The sequence below is a fragment of the Miscanthus floridulus genome, chromosome 7, assembly GCF_019320115.1.
Source record: "Miscanthus floridulus cultivar M001 chromosome 7, ASM1932011v1, whole genome shotgun sequence".
NCBI classification, from domain to species: domain Eukaryota; kingdom Viridiplantae; phylum Streptophyta; class Magnoliopsida; order Poales; family Poaceae; genus Miscanthus; species Miscanthus floridulus.
Window position 1 is genome coordinate 105,713,145 of NC_089586.1, and position 21,295 is coordinate 105,734,439.

The 21,295-nt window shown below is 41.0% G+C and overlaps 3 protein-coding genes across 3 annotated transcripts; 2 read left to right on the plus strand and 1 right to left on the minus strand.

The window, feature by feature from the left end:
• Positions 1-5,633: 5,633 nt before the first annotated feature.
• LOC136464116 (putative glycerol-3-phosphate transporter 4) lies at positions 5,634-8,379 on the minus strand. The gene is made up of 3 exons (XM_066463076.1): positions 7,399-8,379; positions 6,120-6,668; positions 5,634-6,010 (listed from the first exon to the last, which is right to left on the minus strand). The coding sequence occupies exons 1-3, from the start codon at positions 8,303-8,305 to the stop codon at positions 5,973-5,975; spliced, it is 1,494 nt and encodes a 497-aa protein (XP_066319173.1). The 5' UTR covers positions 8,306-8,379; the 3' UTR covers positions 5,634-5,972.
• A 2,157-nt stretch (positions 8,380-10,536) lies between these two features.
• On the plus strand, positions 10,537-13,962 carry LOC136464118 (large ribosomal subunit protein bL19cy-like). Its single transcript, XM_066463077.1, has 4 exons — positions 10,537-10,997; positions 11,539-11,625; positions 11,706-11,836; positions 13,646-13,962. The coding sequence occupies exons 1-4, from the start codon at positions 10,662-10,664 to the stop codon at positions 13,752-13,754; spliced, it is 663 nt and encodes a 220-aa protein (XP_066319174.1). The 5' UTR covers positions 10,537-10,661; the 3' UTR covers positions 13,755-13,962.
• A 1,271-nt stretch (positions 13,963-15,233) lies between these two features.
• LOC136464119 (vesicle-associated protein 2-1-like) lies at positions 15,234-19,542 on the plus strand. The gene is made up of 9 exons (XM_066463078.1): positions 15,234-15,402; positions 15,507-15,570; positions 15,661-15,731; positions 17,385-17,466; positions 17,566-17,681; positions 17,785-17,922; positions 18,030-18,056; positions 18,751-18,825; positions 19,239-19,542. Exons 2-9 carry the CDS (start codon positions 15,516-15,518, stop codon positions 19,374-19,376), a joined length of 702 nt encoding a protein of 233 aa, XP_066319175.1. The 5' UTR covers positions 15,234-15,402; positions 15,507-15,515; the 3' UTR covers positions 19,377-19,542.
• The last annotated feature ends 1,753 nt before the right edge of the window (positions 19,543-21,295 follow it).

The following is a 21,295-nucleotide window of genomic DNA, read 5'->3' on the forward strand; positions in this document are numbered from 1 at the left end:
CAAATGGAAAGTTGACCAAAACAACAATTGTAGATCTTGATGAGTTGAACAAACTTGGTATTCAAAACTTTTCAATTTAAAGTCATTTAGAGTTCATAATACTAGAGTCAAAGTGTTGTTTTTTCATTTGACCAAATTTGACTTGGTCAAACTTGCTCAAATGAGACACTAAATGACCTCAGATGAAAAAACTCTGAATACCAAGTTTGATCATCTCAGTAAGATCTACAATTGTTACATAGCTCATTTTCCCATTTGAAAAAGTTTTATCAAACACTAGTCACAAATTCTTGAATCTCATATAGACTTTCTGAAACTATGTCATACACTTGTGAAATTTGAACTATATTTTGTTCAAACTTTCTCAAATACAAAAAATGACCTATATAAGGATTGTAGATCTTGATAAGATGAACAAATTTGGTATTCAAAACTTTTCAATTTGAGACAATCTAGGGTTCCGAAAACTAGTTTGTAAACATCGAAATTTAAAAATCACAAATTTGAACCGTCCAAACTATCTCAAGTGGAAAGTTGACCAAAACAACAATTGTAGATCTTGATGAGTTGAACAAACTTGGTATTCAAAACTTTTCAATTTGAAGTCATTTAGAGTTCATAATACTAGAGTCAAAGTGTTGTTTTTTCATTTGACCAAATTTGACTTGGTCAAACTTGCTCAAATGAGACACTAAATGACCTCAGATGAAAAAACTCTGAATACCAAGTTTAATCGTCTCAGCAAGATATACAATTGTTACATAGCTCATTTTCCCATTTAAGAAAGTTTTATCAAACACTAGTCACAAATTCTTGAATCTCATATAGACTTTCTCAAACTATGTCACACACTTGTAAAATTTGAACTACATTTTGTTCAAACTTTCTCAAATGAAAAAATATCCTATATAAGGATTGTAGATCTTGATGAGCTGAACAAACTTGGTATTCAAAACTTTTCAATTTGAGATAATCTAGGGTTCCGAAAACTAGTTTGTAAACGTTGAAATTTAAAAATCACAAATTTGAACCGTCCAAACTATCTCAAATGGAAAGTTGATCAAAACAAGAATTGTAGATCTTGATGATTTGAACAAACTTGGTATTCAAAACTTTTCAATTTGAAGTCATTTAGAGTTCATAATACTAGAGTCAAAGTGTTGTTTTTTCATTTGACCAAATTTGACTTGGTCAAACTTGCTCAAATGAGACACTAAATGACCTCAGATGAAAAAACTCTGAATACCAAGTTTGATCGTCTCAGCAAGATATACAATTGTTACATAGCTCATTTTCCCATTTAAGAAAGTTTTATCAAACACTAGTCACAAATTCTTGAATCTCATATAGACTTTCTCAAACTATGTCACACACTTGTAAAATTTGAACTACATTTTGTTCAAACTTTCTCAAATGAAAAAATAGCCTATATAAGGATTGTAGATCTTGATGAGGTGAACAAACTTGGTATTCAAAACTTTTCAATTTGAGACAATCTAGGGTTCCGAAAACTAGTTTGTAAGCATCGAAATTTAAAAATCATAAATTTGAACCGTCCAAACTATCTCAAATGGAAAGTTGACCAAAACAAGAATTGTAGATCTTGATGAGTTAAACAAACTTGGTATTCAAAACTTTTCAATTTGAAGTCATTTAGAGTTCATAATACTAGAGTCAAAGTGTTGTTTTTTCATTTGACCAAATTTGACTTGGTCAAACTTGCTCAAACAAGACACTAAATGACCTCAGATGAAAAAACTCTGAATACCAAGTTTGATCGTCTCAGCAAGATATACAATTGTTACATAGCTCATTTTCCCATTTAAGAAAGTTTTATCAAACACTAGTCACAAATTCTTGAATCTCATATAGACTTTCTCAAACTATGTCACACACTTGTAAAATTTGAACTACATTTTGTTCAAACTTTCTCAAATGAAAAAATATCCTATATAAGGATTGTAGATCTTGATGAGCTGAACAAACTTGGTATTCAAAACTTTTCAATTTGAGACAATCTAGGGTTCTGAAAACTAGTTTGTAAACGTTGAAATTTAAAAATCACAAATTTGAACCGTCCAAACTATCTCAAATGGAAAGTTGACCAAAACAAGAATTGTAGATCTTGATGAGTTGAACAAACTTGGTATTCAAAACTTTTCAATTTGAAGTCATTTAGAGTTCATAATACTAGAGTCAAAGTGTTGTTTTTTCATTTGACCAAATTTGACTTGGTCAAACTTGCTCAAATGAGACACTAAATGACCTCAGATGAAAAAACTCTGAATACCAAGTTTGATCGTCTCAGCAAGATATACAATTGTTACATAGCTCATTTTCCCATTTGAGAAAGTTTTATCAAACACTAGTCACAAATTCTTGAATCTCATATAGACTTTCTGAAACTATGTCACACACTTGTAAAATTTGAACTACATTTTATTCAAACTTTCTCAAATGAAAAAATAGCCTATATAAGGATTGTAGATCTTGATGAGGTGAACAAACTTGGTATTCAAAACTTTTCAATTTGAGACAAACTAGGGTTCCGAAAACTAGTTTGTAAGCATCGAAATTTAAAAATCATAAATTTGAACCGTCCAAACTATCTCAAATGGAAAGTTGACCAAAACAAGAATTGTAGATCTTGATGAGTTAAACAAACTTGGTATTCAAAACTTTTCAATTTGAAGTCATTTAGAGTTCATAATATTAGAGTCAAAGTGTTGTTTTTTCATTTGACCAAATTTGACTTGGTCAAACTTGCTCAAACGAGACACTAAATGACCTCAGATGAAAAAACTCTGAATACCAAGTTTGATCGTCTCAGCAATATATACAATTGTTACATAGCTCATTTTCCTATTTGAGAAAGTTTTATCAAACACTAGTCACAAATTCTTAAATCTCATACAGATTTTCTAAAACTATGTCACACACTTGTGAAATTTGAACTACATTTTGTTCAAACTTTCTCAAATGAAAAAATGGCCTATATAAGGATTGTAGATCTTGAATCCATGACCATGACTCCATGAGACCCATGAAGCCATGAGCTTGGTTATTTCTACTCATGCCGCGAAGATTGGTGCTTGTATGATGTTTGATGTATGATGTATCTGTATCTTTATCTTATTTGTTGCTTTACTCTTTAGTCTTTCGGCTTAATCTAGATGGATTATGGACTCATAGAGTGGTGTAATAGTTTGCGCACGTATGAGATATATATATATATATATATATATATGCTGCTTTTACTCAATATCCGAATAGATATTTGTATCCGACCTTCTCCGAATCCGATTCATACCATATTCAATACTCATTATTCGTATCCGTAACCGAGTCAATCCGTATTCGTATATGTATCCGAACGCTATCCGTGTCCGAATCCGAATCCAAACAGAAATATAAAAACAAATATAATATGAGTGATATCCGTTCGTATCCGATCCGTTTTCATCCCTACTCCCACAGTCCCACCTAGCGCTTGGCTGAAACCAGCGTTTTGGCAATGGTCGGTGTCGCGGTGAACACGACTCCACGTCCCCAAAATTTGCAAAAGAAATTTGGGTGGAGATTTATCCTCACCATGTACTCGTGGAGACCCACCGTAAATTTATGTCACGTGTCCATGCACAATCATCTAAGGAGTTGTGATTTTTCTTTCCAACCAATCCACCTTAATTTATACAGTGGTCCACCGTTTGATGATTATGCATGGACACATGGCAAGAATTGGGTGACGACCACGGGTGCATGGTGGGATAGTTCCTATCTATTTTTTCCCAAAATTTATAAACATATTTTGATCGAAAAAATATCATACAAAATATTTTTTTAAATATTTCGGACAGAAGTTTTTTTTAGAAAAAAGACGAAAGGTAATATGCACGTGCGACAAGCACTTGTCTATAAAAATATCAAGATGGATGAGTACAAAAAAATCAAATATTTAATACTCCCTCCCCAAATTATAAGTCGCTTTAACTTTTTTGGTATTTGCGACGCATCTAGATAAATAATATGTCTAGATAAATAGCAAAATGGATAAACAAAAAAAGTCAATGCGACTTATAATTCGGAACGGAGGGAGTAATTGAATTCCTATATCACATATATTTATATTTATATATGATAATAGACGTGCATTATAAAATTTTTAAAAAATATTTCGTTGATGAATAGCAATTACTCCGAGGACAGAAAAAAATTGCAAATACACGTGACTACGTGAGACGAGGTTGGTCTCCGGTCGAAAGCTCGGAGCCCAGAAGGCCAGAACAGCCACGGCCCAAACAAAGGACCGAGTTGCCCTTAGGTCCACGGGCTGCCCTTCCGAGCGCCAGCTTCACTACAGGTTGCGGTAGCCCGGTAGCCAACACCATTCACCAAACTACGCTTCCCCTTTTCTCAAAAAAAAAAAAAAAACCTACGCTCTTCCCCTGAAGACTGAAGTTGCCTGCAAGCTGGGGCTTCTTGTTGGGGACAGAGGAGGAAGAGATGGCAGCCATGACTTCTGCGGTTCTGCTTGTTGCCCACTTGCCTCTTGTTGGATCGCTAATTTCAGTGTTGCGTTGGTCCAGGTACGCCTTCTCTGTTGCTTGTTGCCTCCGATCAGCCTGTTTGTTTCGCCTGAATTGGCTTATAAGTCATGACTGAAAGTACTGCTGGCTGGTTTGGTGTGAGAGAAAAACATTGTTCAATCCGTGGATTATAAGCCAGATATAAGCAAATAAGCCGAAACGAACATGCTAATATTGCTACTGGGCTACTAGCTGGCTGCTTGCCTGCTTGAGCAATTGTGATTGTATGTGCTACTAGATTTTGAAGTCCTTTCTCATAGGCCTCTGATGTGCAGGCGGTAACGAACTTCAGGATAAGTACGACCAACCTGTAGAATCGTACTGTGTATGATACTTCTGTAATGTTATTTGCTAACTGAAATAGTGGGCTGGCTTCTTTGTTTTGGAAAGATTAACAGTTTAGGGCCTGTTTAGATTCCAAAAAATTTTGCGTAGTACCCGTCACATCGAATCTTGCGGCGCATGCATAGAGTACTAAATGTAGACGAAAAAAAAACTAATTGCATAGTTGGGTGAGAAATCGCGAGACGAAACTTCTGAACCTAATTAGTCCATAATTAGACACTAATTACCAAATACAAACGAAAATGCTACAGTAGTCAAAATCCAAAAAATTTTGGATCTAAACGGGGCCTTAATGTTTCGATTTCAGAATAGACACAAAGCATATATGTCTGGAAGACCCAATGGAGTTAATATCCATTATGTCTGCAACACCATTCACCCAAATTTTTTCACCCGATTTCCCTTAGGGCCGTACGGTTTCCTATGAATGCACGAGGAAGCAACTCCTCAAGATTAGTACAAATTATTAAATCATTCCCAGTAGGAATTATTCCAGGGCCCTATTCCGAATCAACCGAACAAGCCCTTAATCAACTTTTAGTAGTTCTGCTAACTACATGTCAGCTTAGGTCACAAAATAAAAGTAGCAGAACGCTGGTCATTCCGACACGCTACTGCAAAATGGCCACAGGGATTCTGGGCCCCGTTCAGCTAAACAGTTACCATCAAGGGCAAAAACGCAATATCATTGACATTGTGCACACAGCCTTCATCTGTATTTCAGACTGTTAAGTCATTGTTCTATCTGCCTAGGTTCATCTAAATCCCTGAAGTACATTTGATACGCTAAAGATATACAGTATATTTTTATACAACAGATTGATGTATCCAAAATTTCTACTGCGATGGGCTATACCATCATTTTGAGAAAGCAGATTATATCCCACTCCTTGTTTGCTCAGATCAATAAGCATTAGGGACAGGAACCGTTTCCTTATCATGGTCTGATTTGGCTTTTCTCCAGAACCATCACATTACCTCAATTACAACAACACGAACAAAACTGTCTCACACTAGGAGCAGCACTGAAAGATCTCCCCGTCAACTTTCGTCCACTAGAAGTGGCTGAACACCAGGATCTATCAGACAAAGAGAAAGGAGAACATCAGCACAATATACCAACTCACTAAGCTTTTATGACAGTATCCAGAATGATATATATGCAACACTGCTGCCTGTAGTCATTACCTGCATTTCCATTCTGCGTATTAGTTGAGCGATTTCTCCACTTCTGGATGATCTGAGGAATTTCTGTTTTCACATGACTTGACAACGATACAGCAGCAACCAGTGCACAAAGAGAAAGCATTATGAATACTGAATCCCACCCTTTTCTTGAAATGAAGCCCGTTATGAATGGCCCTAATGCAGCACCAAGAGATCCTGTCCCATCTATAATTGCCGTTACCGTGGCCAATGCTCGAGAATCTCCTTTAAGGGATTTGTGAGTGCCCAAATCAGCAGAAACAGCAGTTGTTATGAGAGCATAGGGTCCATTAACAAACAGGCCACTGATCATCATCAAGCCAATGTTTGTCGCTTTTGAGGTACTACCATATGCATGAAAGAGGAAAAGAGATGGAATCGCCAAGTACATGAAAACGGCAGCAGTGGTTGCCCTAGCATTGAGCTGGTCAGATATGAAGCCGGCCAGAACTCCCCCAACTATTCCACCTACATCAAACAAAACTGATAGATATCCAGCAGATGCAGCTGACATATGCTGGCCTCCAATAGCTGGAAAAAAATTACAATGTTAAAAGAAGTGCCATTTTAAATGTTGAATCCAAATATGAAGTTTAAGTAGCTAATAAAGTTCAGATGTCCTGCACAGTATCAGTAATTCCAAAAAAAAGGATACAACTTACAAGACAATCACACAAGTCATCTAGAGACACTACAATGCAGTATGGATAATAGTATAATACAGATACAGATGCATTTGACTTGAAAATGAAAGTTGTATTCAGATAAACAGAACAACAGATAAATGTGTAAGTCATGGTATATTCAAATCAAAATGCAAGTCGCGTTATTGTTAGTCCATTCCTAACTTCTGTAAAAGAAACGATCAGCTCTGAACGTCTGACGAAACTTATACAGACGCACAAAGGATGTGCTGGGCAAGGATAAACCGGTTAACTACCAGAACATAAATTCCTACCACATTTTGCCTTTTTATGCGCTATATATCTCTTGCACGCCTGATATACTGCAAAGCATAATACTACTGCCGCAGCATAACTACTACAACATGTGCTACTCTACAACGTAAGTTTATGTGTCCACCCCAATCAGAATTCAATGATAAACAAATATGATAACTTTCATAAAGAACCATACCAACCTAACCAAATGCAGAGCAGGAAGCTAACAATTCATACCAATCTAATCTAATATGGTAACCGCTGTGGCCAATTCTAATAGATACGGAACAAACTCATTGAAATAAAAAACAGGGGCTTACCAGTCTGGCTCAAGTAGAATGGGAGCCAGTACAGAAACGTGTAGGCAACTAGTTTGGCGAAGAACAGACAGAGCGCGAAGATGACCACACCGGGAATGGCTAGTGCCTTAAAAATTCCCACGGCATCCCGTCTGTCCTTCCCAGCGCCACCTGCGGCACTGATGTCCTCCCCATCGGTGCTCTCATCAGTGACCGGTTCAATCGGCGACGGGCCGAAGCCGACGTACTGGGGGTATGGTGCGAGGAAGAAAAGCACAAGAACTCCACCGAGCGCAATGAGCCCACCGGGGACCACGAACGACCATCCCCACCCGTACCCAAGCATGGCCGCGGCGACAAGCGATCCGGTGATGTTCCCGACGGAGGTGTGCGCGTTCCATACGCCCATGATGAGGCCGCGCCTCCGGCCGCAGAACCAGTTGCCCACGATGGCGACGACGGAGGGCCAGCCCGTGGACTGGAGCATGCCGGCGATCACCTGGGCGACGACGTAGAACGCGAGGGAATGCAGGCCGAGGAAGTACCCGGCGCCGAAGAGCGCCACGGCGGCGCCGCTGGTGACCATGCCGAAGGCAAGGAAGCGGCGGAGGTCGAGGCAGTCGCCGAGGTGGCCGGCGACGAACATGCCGAGGGAATAGGAGGTGAGGAAGGCGACGTCGGTGGCGCCGAGGAGCGCCGGGTCGGCGAAGGGCGGCCAGGACCGGGCGAGCTCGCGCTTGACGATGCTGGGCGGCTTGCGGGAGGCGTGGTAGAGCGCGTAGGCCAGGAAGGTGAGCCCCAGGACGAGGGCGCGGTGGGTGTTGTAGGAGAGCGCGGGCAGGGATCGGAGGCCGCGCGGCCCACGCCCACCGGCGAGGCGCGGCAGCGGCTCATGCGACGGAACCGCCGGTGCCGGCGGCTTCGTCATCCCGGTGCGGTTGGAGTGGAGGTCGCGGGGGCGGAGGGGCAATGGCCGGTGGGGCCGTGGGGAAGGCCGGAAGGAAGGGGAAGAGAGGACGTGGCGGGGAGACGGGTCGAGGCGCTGGACACGCGTCCGAGTTGGTTATGGGCTCGACTCCACTGTCTGTTGATTTCATCAGGAAACGAATTTTTATGCCAGTTTTTTTGTTTGTTTGTTTTGAACGCTATGCCAGTTTTATTTCTTTGATTTTTTTTCTTCGGATGACGTTGGGCTTGGCTCCTGTTTACCTTTCATTTCCTGAACCTTCAGTTTGCTTTGTCTTGGCATGTCCCTATGTTGATGCGGGTGCCTTGCTTGCTTGTTCCTGCTCAAGGTTATATATAAGCCTCGTTGATTTGTACCTTTATATTCGTGTATTTGTGGTTCACTTTTTTTTTAGATAAAGGATGAAAATTCGGCTTCATCTGCTCTAGAATCAGACCACTTGTAGTTCACGTTTGAAATCTTGTACTCCATTCATTTTAAATTATAAGTTGTTTTAGCTTATGTATCTGGATAGCAAAAGTTACGTGCCTTGGAAAGATATACCGACTTGCAATTTGAACGGAAGGAGTATATTGAATTTTTATAGTTAGTTCAAGTTAGATAGAGGGAGCACGAGGTGCCTCAGCTAATGCCTTTCAGTAGCTAGTTCAAGTTAGATTGAACAACTTTGCGCCCTGTTCGCTTGAACTTATCGATCGTACCGTTTTAGCAAAATAACAGTGTTTTTTCTCTCACAACAAATCAACATCAACATCAGCATCAGCTGTTTTCCCAACCAACCAAACATGCTTTGGTTTATGCCTTTCAAACACCTTGGGAATGGATGGACATGCAATGTCTTTTTGTTTAAGAAACTAGCGACATTAGTGTTTACGTTACCAAGGACGTATGTCCGATGTGCATCAAGAGACAGATGCTTAGGTCTTTTTGGATGTCTATGTATCCACCATTGTGGCTACATGGTCATTCAAACAAGCCCTTATATGCATCAAATGTTAGATGAACATGAGGATACATGCCTTTAACAATAAATTTTTGGTATCCCTTTCTCCTCATCTTAGTTTAAAAAGACTATTTGTGCCATCCTAATACGGATCGACGGAGGAGAAAATATTATTTTCTTCTCCATCAAAAAGGGTAAGTTGAAATAGATACATAGTGAAAAAATATACTGTATCTAGAAATGTCAAAACGTCTTATAATTTAGAACGAAAAAAGTAGCATTTTTTTGTGCAAGGCTTTTCACTAGCACATTGGCATAAACAAGTTGTGTTTTACGTAAGACCATATATTTTTTCTCTTCTATTTACAGAGAGGTTGCATGATCTCTCTTTTTGTGCTGAACCCTTCAGAAGTAATTCTTGCACTTCAGCTCCTTGGAAACTTTATTCCGTATGGAAAAGCCATTTTTTACATGTAATGTATCTTTTTTTAATCACTGCATCCATACTAACCTCACCTCACTCTCTTTTATTTTTCTCAAATCAATGCCAACAACTTCTTTCCTACTCTAAGGGGCGTTTGAATCCCTTCATTTTGAAGGAATTAAAATCTACACAATGGATTAAGCTGTTTCTCTTAAAATTTGACATTCCATAACTTTCCCAAACTCATAAATAAGCCTATCTCAAATTGATAGTGCGAGAGATGGAAATGGATTCTATAGATCATAATGCTATAATTCTATTCTCCAACTTATAACACACTTTTTAACTCACTTCCCTACAATAGAAATGCAATATATAAGTATATCCCTTATATGCCTAACAATAAATATACAGATATATTTCATATACAACTATGGCCTCGTTCGCTTCGCTGAAAAAACAAGCTGAAACATTGTTCCGACTGATTTGTTGTGAGAGAAAAACATTGTTCCGGCTGAAAAGACAAGCCGAAAAGTACGGATTATAAGACCAGCGAATGGAGCCTATATTAGCTTAATTAATCTATGCTTAAATTCTAATTATTAGAATGAATTCAATTAACGGCCCTAAGATTCATAGCGTCCCAAATGTTCTAACTTCTAACTAGAAATAAGATGAGATTTACAAGTTCTATAATGCACTGTTTTTTTTTTTCAATGAAAAATCCATATTAACCCTTAATCAAATGGGACTCACCTGGACCAACGGCTCCGATCTCACTCCTGGATAGAAGTTTGGGGCCCGTGTGCAGCCTCACAGCCCCCATCCCACAAAGAGATAGGCGGATAGCGTCTCCCTGCAATCCTCCCGCCGCGGCGACGCGCCTTCCCCTCCCTCCTTCCTCCGTCCCATGCTCCGTCGCTGACACGTTGGCCCGACTCAACCTTCCGATGGCCTCCGCCTCCGCCACTGCCGTCTCTGGCGTCGTGCTTCCCCACGCCTTGCTCTCCCACCGGTCGCCGGCGCCGCAGGTCCTAGCCGTGGCCGCCTCATTCCGCCGGCTCTCCCTGTGCGCTTCCCCTCGCATGACCACCCACTTAATTGCCCGCGCTGACGCCAGTGACGAAGCCGGAGAACCGGAGCCTGAGGCTGAGGCGGAACCTGTCACTACCTCAGCTGAATCCGAAGAGGGGGCGACCGAGGGGGCTGTCGCTGTGGCGGAGGCGGAGGAAGAGGAACCGCCGCCGCCGAGCAAGCCGAAGGTTAAGTTCGGCGAAATAATTGGGGTGAGGATTTCTTGCGCGGACATTTCATGAAGTTGATTAGTATCCGGGATTGGAGAACTGGAACTGTGAAAAACTGAAAATATAGGCTGAGAGGCAGCAGGCTATCGTCTTATCGAGCAGCATATCTTTGCATGATTTTAGAATTTACTAGTTATCTGTGGCGAATGCTTACTAGTAGCTTGTTTAGTTCTTGGCAGCATAAACTCTAAGCAGCCGCCCATTGGAATTAGTAATGGACGAAGTGAAGAGCTTATTTTCTCACTATTTATGCAAATACTTGTAGTCCTGTCCTGGAGAGCCTGGTAATGCAGAGAAGTCAGCAACGCGTCTAATATCTTTGATGAGCTTTATTTAATTCTCTGTTTTCTTGGACACTTGCACGGTTTCATTAACACAGGCACATGGCGAGATATAAATTTGGTGTTTTGACTATTTTTGCAAAATCCCTGGTTGTTCATTCATTGTGTTGGTACAATCCATTATGAATTTGTGAAGCTTGACATGCTATGTCCTTATTCCTTGAATTATTTTCGCGTTGTAGATTCTGAATAAGCAGTTCATTGAGGAGGCTGAGAAGGTGAAGACTGTACCAGATCTGAGGCCCGGCGATATCATTGAGCTTAGGATGGTAAAAATTTCCCATCTTTAGTGTGGTGCTTGGTCTATTCCTAATTGGACAATAATTGATACCTGAAGCAAATCTTGCAGCAACGGCCCAACAAGAGGAGATTGTCGCTCTTTAAGGGCATAATCATCGCAAAACACAAAGCCGGTGTTCACACCACAATCCGTGTCAGAAGGATCATTGCTGGTGTAGGAGTTGAGATTACCTTCCCAGTGTAAGTTGTTTCTATGTTCTTTATCTGTGCTGTGCTGATATTTGCTTAATATTTTGCATGGTAACACTGTTGCTAAAATGATAGTACTCAAAAGTTTTTATGTATCCACAGAACAAATTGACTGGATCTATGTCATTCTGTATGTTAAAATAGAAACGAGTCTACTGGAGTACTGGTATATTAAAAATCTGGAGTGCATCTATGTGATTCTTTATACCTTGTGACTTTTGTGCTCTCATAATAGGTACACTTTGAATTGGGTTGATTGGTTCTGATAAGTGAATAAAGAATGAAATAATGAACACGATACTTGGTTTACCTTTGTTTAAGTGGGCTATATAATTGGTTCAGTTTGCAGTACTTACAAGTGCATAGCGGAACTTGGAAATTTCTTTTGAAATGTTGATAGGTTGTCATGATTCATGAATTCTAGCTCAATATACATTATCTCTCAGTATCATACCAGAAGATTTGCAAAACCAGATAAATGCCGTACCTTGACTATTCTTTGATCCTCTTGCTTTCCCTTTCTTTATAAGTTCATTACACATTCCATATCTTCTGGAACTATAACCATCTCAGCGAAACTGAAGAGCTATCTTTTTTTTGAATGCAAGAAAAAAAAACTAAAGAGCTATCACATAGGATCGGAAGCATGCAAATATTTGCAGTGACCTCTTGTCATGCTGAACAATTATCCCATACTCCCATTCTACCATGACACTTTGTTTTGGTATACCTATGTGAACTTGAGATTTTTCTGCAAAAGAAAAGGTATTGAGATTAAGCACTATAATTGTATTGTTTATTATTACATAACTTTTTGTCAACTTCACCATCAATTTACCCCTTTTGTGTGTGCAAATGGACTTAGTGTCTATTTGGTTTAGCTGTGATCCGTGGAAAAGCTGCTATGAGCTGTGAGATGTGAAAAAACTATTGTGATCTATGTGCTGTGAAAAAACTGTAAGCTGTTTGGCTAAAACAAGTATAAAACCTACCCACTCTCTCTATTTCCACCAATTTCAAAATGCAGAAAGCAGAAAGCCAAAAGCAGCTGCTTTTGAAAAAGCAGCTTCAGGTTTCACCCGTTTGGTAAGCTTTCTGCTTTTCGGAAGCATGGCATTTTTCAGAAGCTCAACCAAACACAGCTTAGCCATCTGTTATGTACTGTTGACCATGTTCTCAGCAGATGGAGAAGAGTATAGGGCTGCTCCTAGTTATGTGGTTACCTGCAGTTCTGTTAATTAGATAAGTTATGGTGGCTGACCGCATGCTAAATTCTTGAAACTTTAAACTCAGAATACTTTATACTTGCAGCAAAGCTGAAGAGCTATCACAAAGGATCAGAAGCATTCAAATATTTTCACTTTGCAGTGACCTCTTGTCATACCTGAACAATTATCCTGCTCCCATTTTACCATGACACTTTGTTTTGTTATACCTATGTGAACTTGAGATTTTTTTTTTTTGGCAAAAGAAAAGGTATTGAGATTAAGCACTATAATTGTATTGTTTATTATTCCATAACTTTTTGTCAACTTGGTCATCAATTTACCCCTTTTGTGTGTGCAAATGGACCTAGCCATCTGTTATGTACTGTTAACCTATGTTCTCAGCAGATGGAGAAGACTTTTTTGTTGTGATAAGCCTTACTTTGTGTAGGGTTTCTCCTAGTTATGTGGTTACCTGCAGTTCTGTTTTTTAGTAATGATTATGGTGACTGACCGCGCACGCTAAATGCTTGAAACTTCAAACTCAGAATGCTTGCAGCAAATTTGGTAACTGCACCTACATATTTCATTGCAGGTACTCACCCAGGATCAAGGAGATCACGGTAATCAGGCACAGGAAAGTGAGGAGAGCAAAGTTGTACTACCTGAAAGATAAGCTTCCCCGCTTTTCAACCTTCAAGTGAGATCGTTCCCAAAAAAAAAATCAAGTGAGATCAGATATGCTGACAGAACAGCTTCTTACACCACCATTTCGATTTCTCTTAGCAAACCTTTTTTCACTTCCCTGTCCAAATCAGCGCATTTCACTGTAATCCCCGGATATCAGATGTGTAATATCTACTACAGCTTTATAGCATACTTGGCTTGCAATGCAATACTTTTTTGTGGTCAGTGTACAAAATTCGTACTAGGGCCTTATTATTATGAATTTAATTGCACCCTTTTATGAGGATCATGGGTTCTCAAGTACGTGTGCAACTTATTTAATATGTACGTATGTTGTTATCCTAAAAAAGAATGCCTGTCGTGGAACATACGGCCTGTATTTTTGTGGATTAGCAGTTGACATGACTAGTCGTAATAAATTGGTGGTTAAAGACCTAAAGTCCTTTGCTGGAAGGTTTGTTGAACCTTCAATCACTCAGTCTGTTCGCTTGTTGGTTTCAGCCAGCCTAAACCAGCCAACCAACAGTATTTTTCTCTCACAATAAACCAGCACCAACCAGCCCAAACCAGCTTAGAAACCAATCAGCAAACAACCCGACTTTCACTATCCCTCTAGTTTGTAAAAGACTATACCTATATCAGGAGTTTTATTCACTCATAACTTTGTCGCCATGGAAATTACTTTGCCTGTTTTCGCACACAAGGACCAATCCTTTTCTTTCATAAAAAAAAGGACCAATCCTTTTCTCCAATCTATCTTCAAGTCTGGTTTACTACTAGTAGTATACTTCACAGCACCAAAATTTCAGTTTAAGTTTAGCTCGTTTTTCCTTAAAGCAACAACTGGGAATCTGGGACCTCATAATATTCTTCGTCACCCCTGTCTGACAATGACAAAAATGATTGGTAATCTCTGGTATCCATAAAAAAAATTGTATGAGTTCCTACCACAAGTAGAGTACAGGTCACGTATGCCCCAATGGTTTGTAGATGAGGATGCAGAGCGAAACTGCTAATGTTTGTTTAATACTTCAATCAGACAAGAATATTCTTGAGATCTAATTTTGTGTATACTTCCCGCTTTGTACTGTATGGGGATTTATGCGGATAAATGCACATACTTGAGATCTACAAGTACCGTGACAGCAGCAGTCTCACATTTTTCTTAGATTTTAGGAGTTTTGGTGATGATTTACTGTTTGTGCTAAATAGTCCCCAAAATACTTGTCCCTAAATTGTTTTCATCAGAGTATTGTAAAATGTGTTTATGTCATGTAAAATAATATACTATATTAAACTGAAACTGGTTAACAAGAACTACAAAAGCCATGCCTTTCCAGTCCTGGAAACAGCACGCTGAATAAAGTAGCATAAATCACCAACCACCAATAAAAAAAAAGAAAAAGAGAGAGCAATGCTGTTCACTAAAAAAAGAAAAACCCAGAAAGGAGAACTGCTACAGAGCACGGGCCCAAGAAGTGAGTGCTGCCCCGTCAATGTCGCTGGGAGCCAAGAAAAGCAAAGCAAACTGCAAACCCATTGGCTTCTCTCTTTCCTCCTCCGCACCTGGCTTCCTCCCCTCCCGACTTCTCCTCCAAATCGTTGCCTTTTGTTAGTTTATTATCTATTATCTATTTTGCTTGCACTCAGTTCTTGGAAAGAAAGGTTCGGAATCCGCTCTAAACAAACAAACAGAAAGTAATCTCTTCCCTCTTTTTAATGCTGCAGTATATTCATCTTCTGGCTTCCTTTTCTGTTTCTTTGATCAGGTGGTTGCAATGGGAGGTAGCGGAACGCTGATCTCGGTTTACCCCGAGGAGCTCACCTTCTTGTGTAAGTTGTGCGGATTTCTTGATATTTTCGTTCGCATTGCGATTGGTTAAACTTCCGTGGAATTTCTCCGCGTTGAATTCTTGTGCGCAGTTGAGCTGGAGAAGCCGTGCTATTGCAATCTCAAGGTGGTGAACAACAGCGAGCACCATGTCGCATTCAAGGTCCATAGCTTCCCTATTCCGTGATGTTCGCCTCAGAATTCCCGCGTTTTGCTTGCTGAAAATCGAACCAGGTTTGGTGTTTGAGCAGTGGCGGAGCCGGGATTTGAAACTTGGGTATTCCCACTTCCATCTCATAAAAAAATCGAATCCATAGGCTTAAAATATTTGGGAAGCAAGGCTGAAAGGCTGATTTTTTTTTTGCTTTTTTGGGCTAAATTGAGTGGAAATGCTATACAGAATGTTGTATTATACATATATACATATAAGTATATACTCATATATACATTAAGATGTCTCAAAATAGTTGGGTATTCCCAGGAATACAAGGGAATACCCTTGAATCCGCCCATGTGTTTGAGGAGAAGAAAATTAAAGGGGAAATTAGCTCCATAGCATCTAAAGACCACGAAATTCAGAAAACACCACTCAAATATCACGGCCACCACCAAAAGAACGATCTGTTACCCGAAACTACCGTTCTGTCACGGTTTGTCACGGTTTGGGCTAACGACGTGAGTCGCTTCTCCCTTCTTTCCACATGAGCACCGGTGGAAGTCCCATCCCCTTCGTCTTTCTCGGCTCCGGCGTAGGTCTCGATCCATTGTAGGATGGAGTCCTGGCGGATCAGCACAGCCTCTGGTGGGGGGAGGGCTTCAATGTCTTGTAGCTTAGGCGGTAGAGCTGACGTGCCTTGGCTATGGACTCGCTGCAGCCCTCATCGGCGGGCACCCGCGCGTCTTCCCGCACCCAGCATCAAGGCCACGGACCCTGCGACGTCCTCCTAGCCATAACCCGGGTGGCAAGCCGAGAGCGCGGACTCGATGGGAAGGATCTCATCCTTCTCAGTAGTACTAGTACACATGCATCTAGGCACATCTAGCTCTTTTCTTGCATGCATGGAACTATGGAAGGTAGCTAGCTGATCTGACCCACGAGGCCACGAGCGGACACGATTATGCAGCTGCGCACATGGTTGGGCCGGCGGCGTGCTTCTTAGCCTTCTTCCTCCAGGAACAGCTCTACAACTTCCCGCGGCACCGTGCGAGCTCTGCAAAGGCGGCGGTGGCACGCGGGCAAACTCGACCAGCCGGGAGGCGACGGTGGCGCATGCGCAAACTCTGCCAGGGAGGCGGTGGCCCACTGGGGAGCTCGGCCGGGGCGGCGAAGTCACGCGTGCGAGCTCTGCAGAGGCGGCGGCGGCACGCGCGCAAACTTGAGCAGCCTGGAGGCAACGGTGGCGCACACGCAAACTCTACCAGGGAGGCGGTGGCGCACGAGGGAGTTCGGCCGGGGCGGCGGAGGCACACGTGCGAGCTCTGACGTGGCGGTGGCGGCGCACATGTGAGCTAAGCTGAAGAGGAGGAGGTGCTCGCGTGTGAGCTCTGTCCATGTCCGGCTCGTGTAGGTGGGAGTTGGATTTTTTTTTTGTGCCTTTAGAAGTTTAGATGGATAGGACTCGATGGTGTTGACGCTGTTACCTTCGAATACGACGGAACGCTATTTTTAGATAACGGTTTCATCTTTTAGTGGTATTTTACGTAACGGAGTTCTTTCGGTGGTATTTTCTGGATCTCGTGATCTTTCGATGCTATGAAACCAATTTTTCCAAAATTAAACTAGGTCTGGTCAAATTTGCCCAATTTATTTTCGCAGGTCAAAACAACATCACCGAGGAAGTATTTTGTCCGGCCGAACGCGAGCATCGTCCAGCCATGGGATTCTTGCACAATAACGAGTAAACACCTGCATGTCCATGGCTATATTTAGGATCCTCCGTTTGGATTTCGATGTGTTAAGTGTTTGTGTCTCCGTGCCTTCCTATTTGGGGGTACAGTTACGCTGCAGGCACAGAAAGAGTACCCACCAGATATGCAATGCAGGGATAAGTTCTTGATTCAGAGCACGAAGGTGGCTGCCAGTACCGACATGGATGAGATCCCCCCTGATACGGTGAGCAAGAAATGCAGAACAGATTTGTAAAGGTTTAGCGTCACATTATCACTATAGTGAAATGATATCCACAGCCATATGCTATATGGTTACATATGCGCAGTTCAACAAGGAAACTGATAAGGTAATCGAGGAAATGAAGCTCAAGGTTGTTTACACAGCACCTAGTGGAGGTTCAGATGACTCTAGTGTGTCATCTTTAGGAAGCCGGAGCTTCAAAGCGGCATCTGACGATCTGACGGTGAGATTGTGGCAGTTCTGTTGTGATATGTATGCAGCTTGAGATCCACTTATAATTTTTCAGTTTAAACTCTTAATGTTGATCATTTGTTTGGCCGTACTTTTCAGATGCTGAAGAATGCAAGCATCGAAGAGGTAATTCCCTTTATCCCAACAATTCTTCACTTTTACTTTGGTACTTGATCGAAAAAGTGATGTTTAAGATTTTCCTCTGATGAATTTGTAGAACGAATAGTTCTGCTAACTTGAATATGATATGCTTTAAGCCTTTTATCATGATTATGTATTGTCCTGTTGATTGTGCAGTGAGAGAACTGTTACTCCTTTCATCTTAGATTCTTAAAGTGATATTGGGATAATGCCATGGTGGCATTAATATATGAACTTTGGGAAGTGCAAGTCTAAGAAATAAGGAAGATGTTGACATAACATGATTTGACAGTTGAAAGATCATAAAGTTGATTATGGGGAAAGGTACCTATAATTGGGATGTCATAATTGAGGGAGGGAGGAATGCCCCGAAGCCCATGAGCATGTTGCCTCATTCACTTGTTAACCACTGGGGACAGAATTTGGATCTTTTTTTCTTCTCCTTCATATAGTCGATTTCAACCATAGTAGCTCCCTTTAACCTGATCGACATGTTCCAAGTTTCTAACTGAAAATTCAGAGAAAGTCATGGGTTATCCAAAGATATTGTTTCATGAAGTATTCTCATTGCAACAGGAAGTTCGTGCATTACCGATCAAGATTGTATGAATGAGTAGACATCCTTTGGGACAACTTGGTCATTTTTTCTCAGTAAGTTGTCCCCTTTTGTTTTATTCAGATCCAGACAATTCAGCGGCTGAAGGAAGAAAGAGATAACATGCTTCAGCAAAATCAGCAAATGCAACGTGAATTGGTACAGTATATCAAACTTCTTTCGCTTAATTTTGTTCCCATATTTTACTTGATCATATTGACATTTGATATTTGGCTCGTCTTTTTTTTATGAACAATTGGATATTATATAATGTTTACTAATAAAAGTTCAGTAGGGGGGCAACCCCTCCTGTTTTTGTCAAGAAAAAAAACTGTAACATGAGTAAAGTAGTTAACGAAGAAGTTTTTGTGGCCATAGCTAAAGGAAATCAAAGCAGTTAGCCCGGCTGTAGTTTGTTCAGTAAACTTGATGATGTGTGCGAAAAGGTTCATCGTCTACAAGCATTGTTGAATATATCCCTCTGCATTTTAGGTTAGCTTTTAGGAAAAACACACTCTTTTTCTTTCTTTTGTTGAATTTTGTAGATATCATAACAAACACTACTGTTTCAGGATGTGCTTTGGAGGCGTAGGAGCCGCAAAGGCGATGCAGTTTTCTCCTTGACGTTTGCTGCGTTTGCTGGGCTAATAGGTGTTCTGGTGGGGCTCCTGATGAGCCTCATCTTCTCTTCCCCACCGGCTGATGCATAAGATGCAAGAAAAGGTTGCAGCCTATGGAAGCATTGTTCAGACCGACATCGGGAAAAAGCTCGCTCGGGAAAACAAGATGAAATTTCTGTCCTAGTCTCCATTTTCATTCTTTTTTTTGTTTGCATCGTAGTTATATGAAACGATAACGGGTTGCAATCTTTCCTTCCCTGCTTGGTTCATCTCCATTTGTATTTGCCCCTCGTTTCCTTATTCTTTCTGTATTTAGTATATCAGGACGGAAGCTGTATTCATTCAACGATTGGGTAGTGAGGAACTGATCTAGGAGTATCAAGAAAGATTGTTGATGTCTACTGTATTAGCCCCTTTGGAACAAAGGAAAAATAGAAGAACTCTTAGAGGATTAGAATCCTTTAAGAAAATTCCTTACGAAGCCCTTTGGAAAAACACAGGATGCAGCAATAAAATGTCCTAACATCTTGAATCCTATGGATAGAGAAAACTCGTGAAACTACAAGATTGAACCAAATACAGGAATTCGATGAGAAAGTGACATAGGGAATTTTCATGAGGTTTAACCTCTTGGTACAATTCCTAAAAAAATCCTATGGAACAGGCTATTTCATAAGAATTTCATAGCGTTTGTAGGAACCTAATCCTTTGTTTCAAAGGGGATCATAGGTAGTTTTATTATATGATTTTAATTCTCTAGAATTCCTTCATTTTTCCTTTGTTCTAGAGGGGGGCTTAATAGCTTATTTAATAGGAATTTTGGAGGAAGTCCACCGAGAGGTTGAACCTGAAATTTTCTTTTGTGTCACTCATTAAATTATTGTATTTTTCCACGCTTCATCCAAATGTTCTAATCTTGCATTTTCTCACGTTTTCTTTAAAATCATAGGATCCAAGAAGTTCAAGTATTATCTCCCTATATTTCTTTTTTGTTTCTGCTTTAGAACCTTGAGTTCCAAATAGACTCTTACTCCCCCGTCCTAAATAAATGTCGTTTTGGGTTTTCGTATCGTGAGTTTGACTAGATTTGTATACAATATGTGCAACATTTGCATCTCCAAATAAATTTATTATGAAAATAGATTCAACGATATATCTAATGATATTAATTATGTAATATAAATATTTATATATTTTAATATAAAATTAGTCAAAGTTACTTCTCGGCAAGCGAGAACGATAGTTATTTAGGGACGGATGGAGTATATTGTAGTTGCAAATTTTGATGTTGTAAAGAGCATGTGAGGACAGTTGTTCTGAAAGAGAACTGATTGAATAATTTTGTTGAAGCTACTAATTGTTGCTCTGAAAGAGAATTAACTGCATATGCTATATTGCTCCTTATCGTATACGTGCAGGATAATGGTGGGCTACAGGTTGACCTTTTCTATGGGCTGAAATAAACCTGTTTCAGCTGGACACCACACACCAGCGCACTTATGTAAGGGCCTGTTTGGTTCCCAGCTCCTAAATTTAGTCAGCTAAACTACATGCTAAATTTTAGTCAGGTAGCGTTTGGTTTGGTGGACTAATTATGACTAAACTTGACATGTGCATGTTTAGGATGACCAAAACACCCCTAAGCTCCTGCCCTTGGCATTTGGCCGGCGGGGAAGGGGAGGAAGGAGAACTGGTCGACGGAGAAGGGGAGGAAGAAGTGCCTGCCTGCCGGTGAGCTCCAGCGAGATCCGGTCAAGATGAGCTCGACGCGTGAGATCCGGTGAGCCCCGTCCCTAGCGCGCGCGGCCGGCCCGGTAAGCTCTGGCGAGATCCGGCGCCATCCTATCCCCAGCGCGTGCAGCCGGCATGGTGAGCACCGGCCACGGGCGGTGGCGGCGCCAAGGGCTCCGTCATGCGTGCGTGCCTGGAGCCCCGGTCTCGAGTGGGTGCGGCGAGCGGCTGAGCGGGTGGTGCGGCGGGCGGCTGGGCGGGCAGCAGCGAGCGCAGGG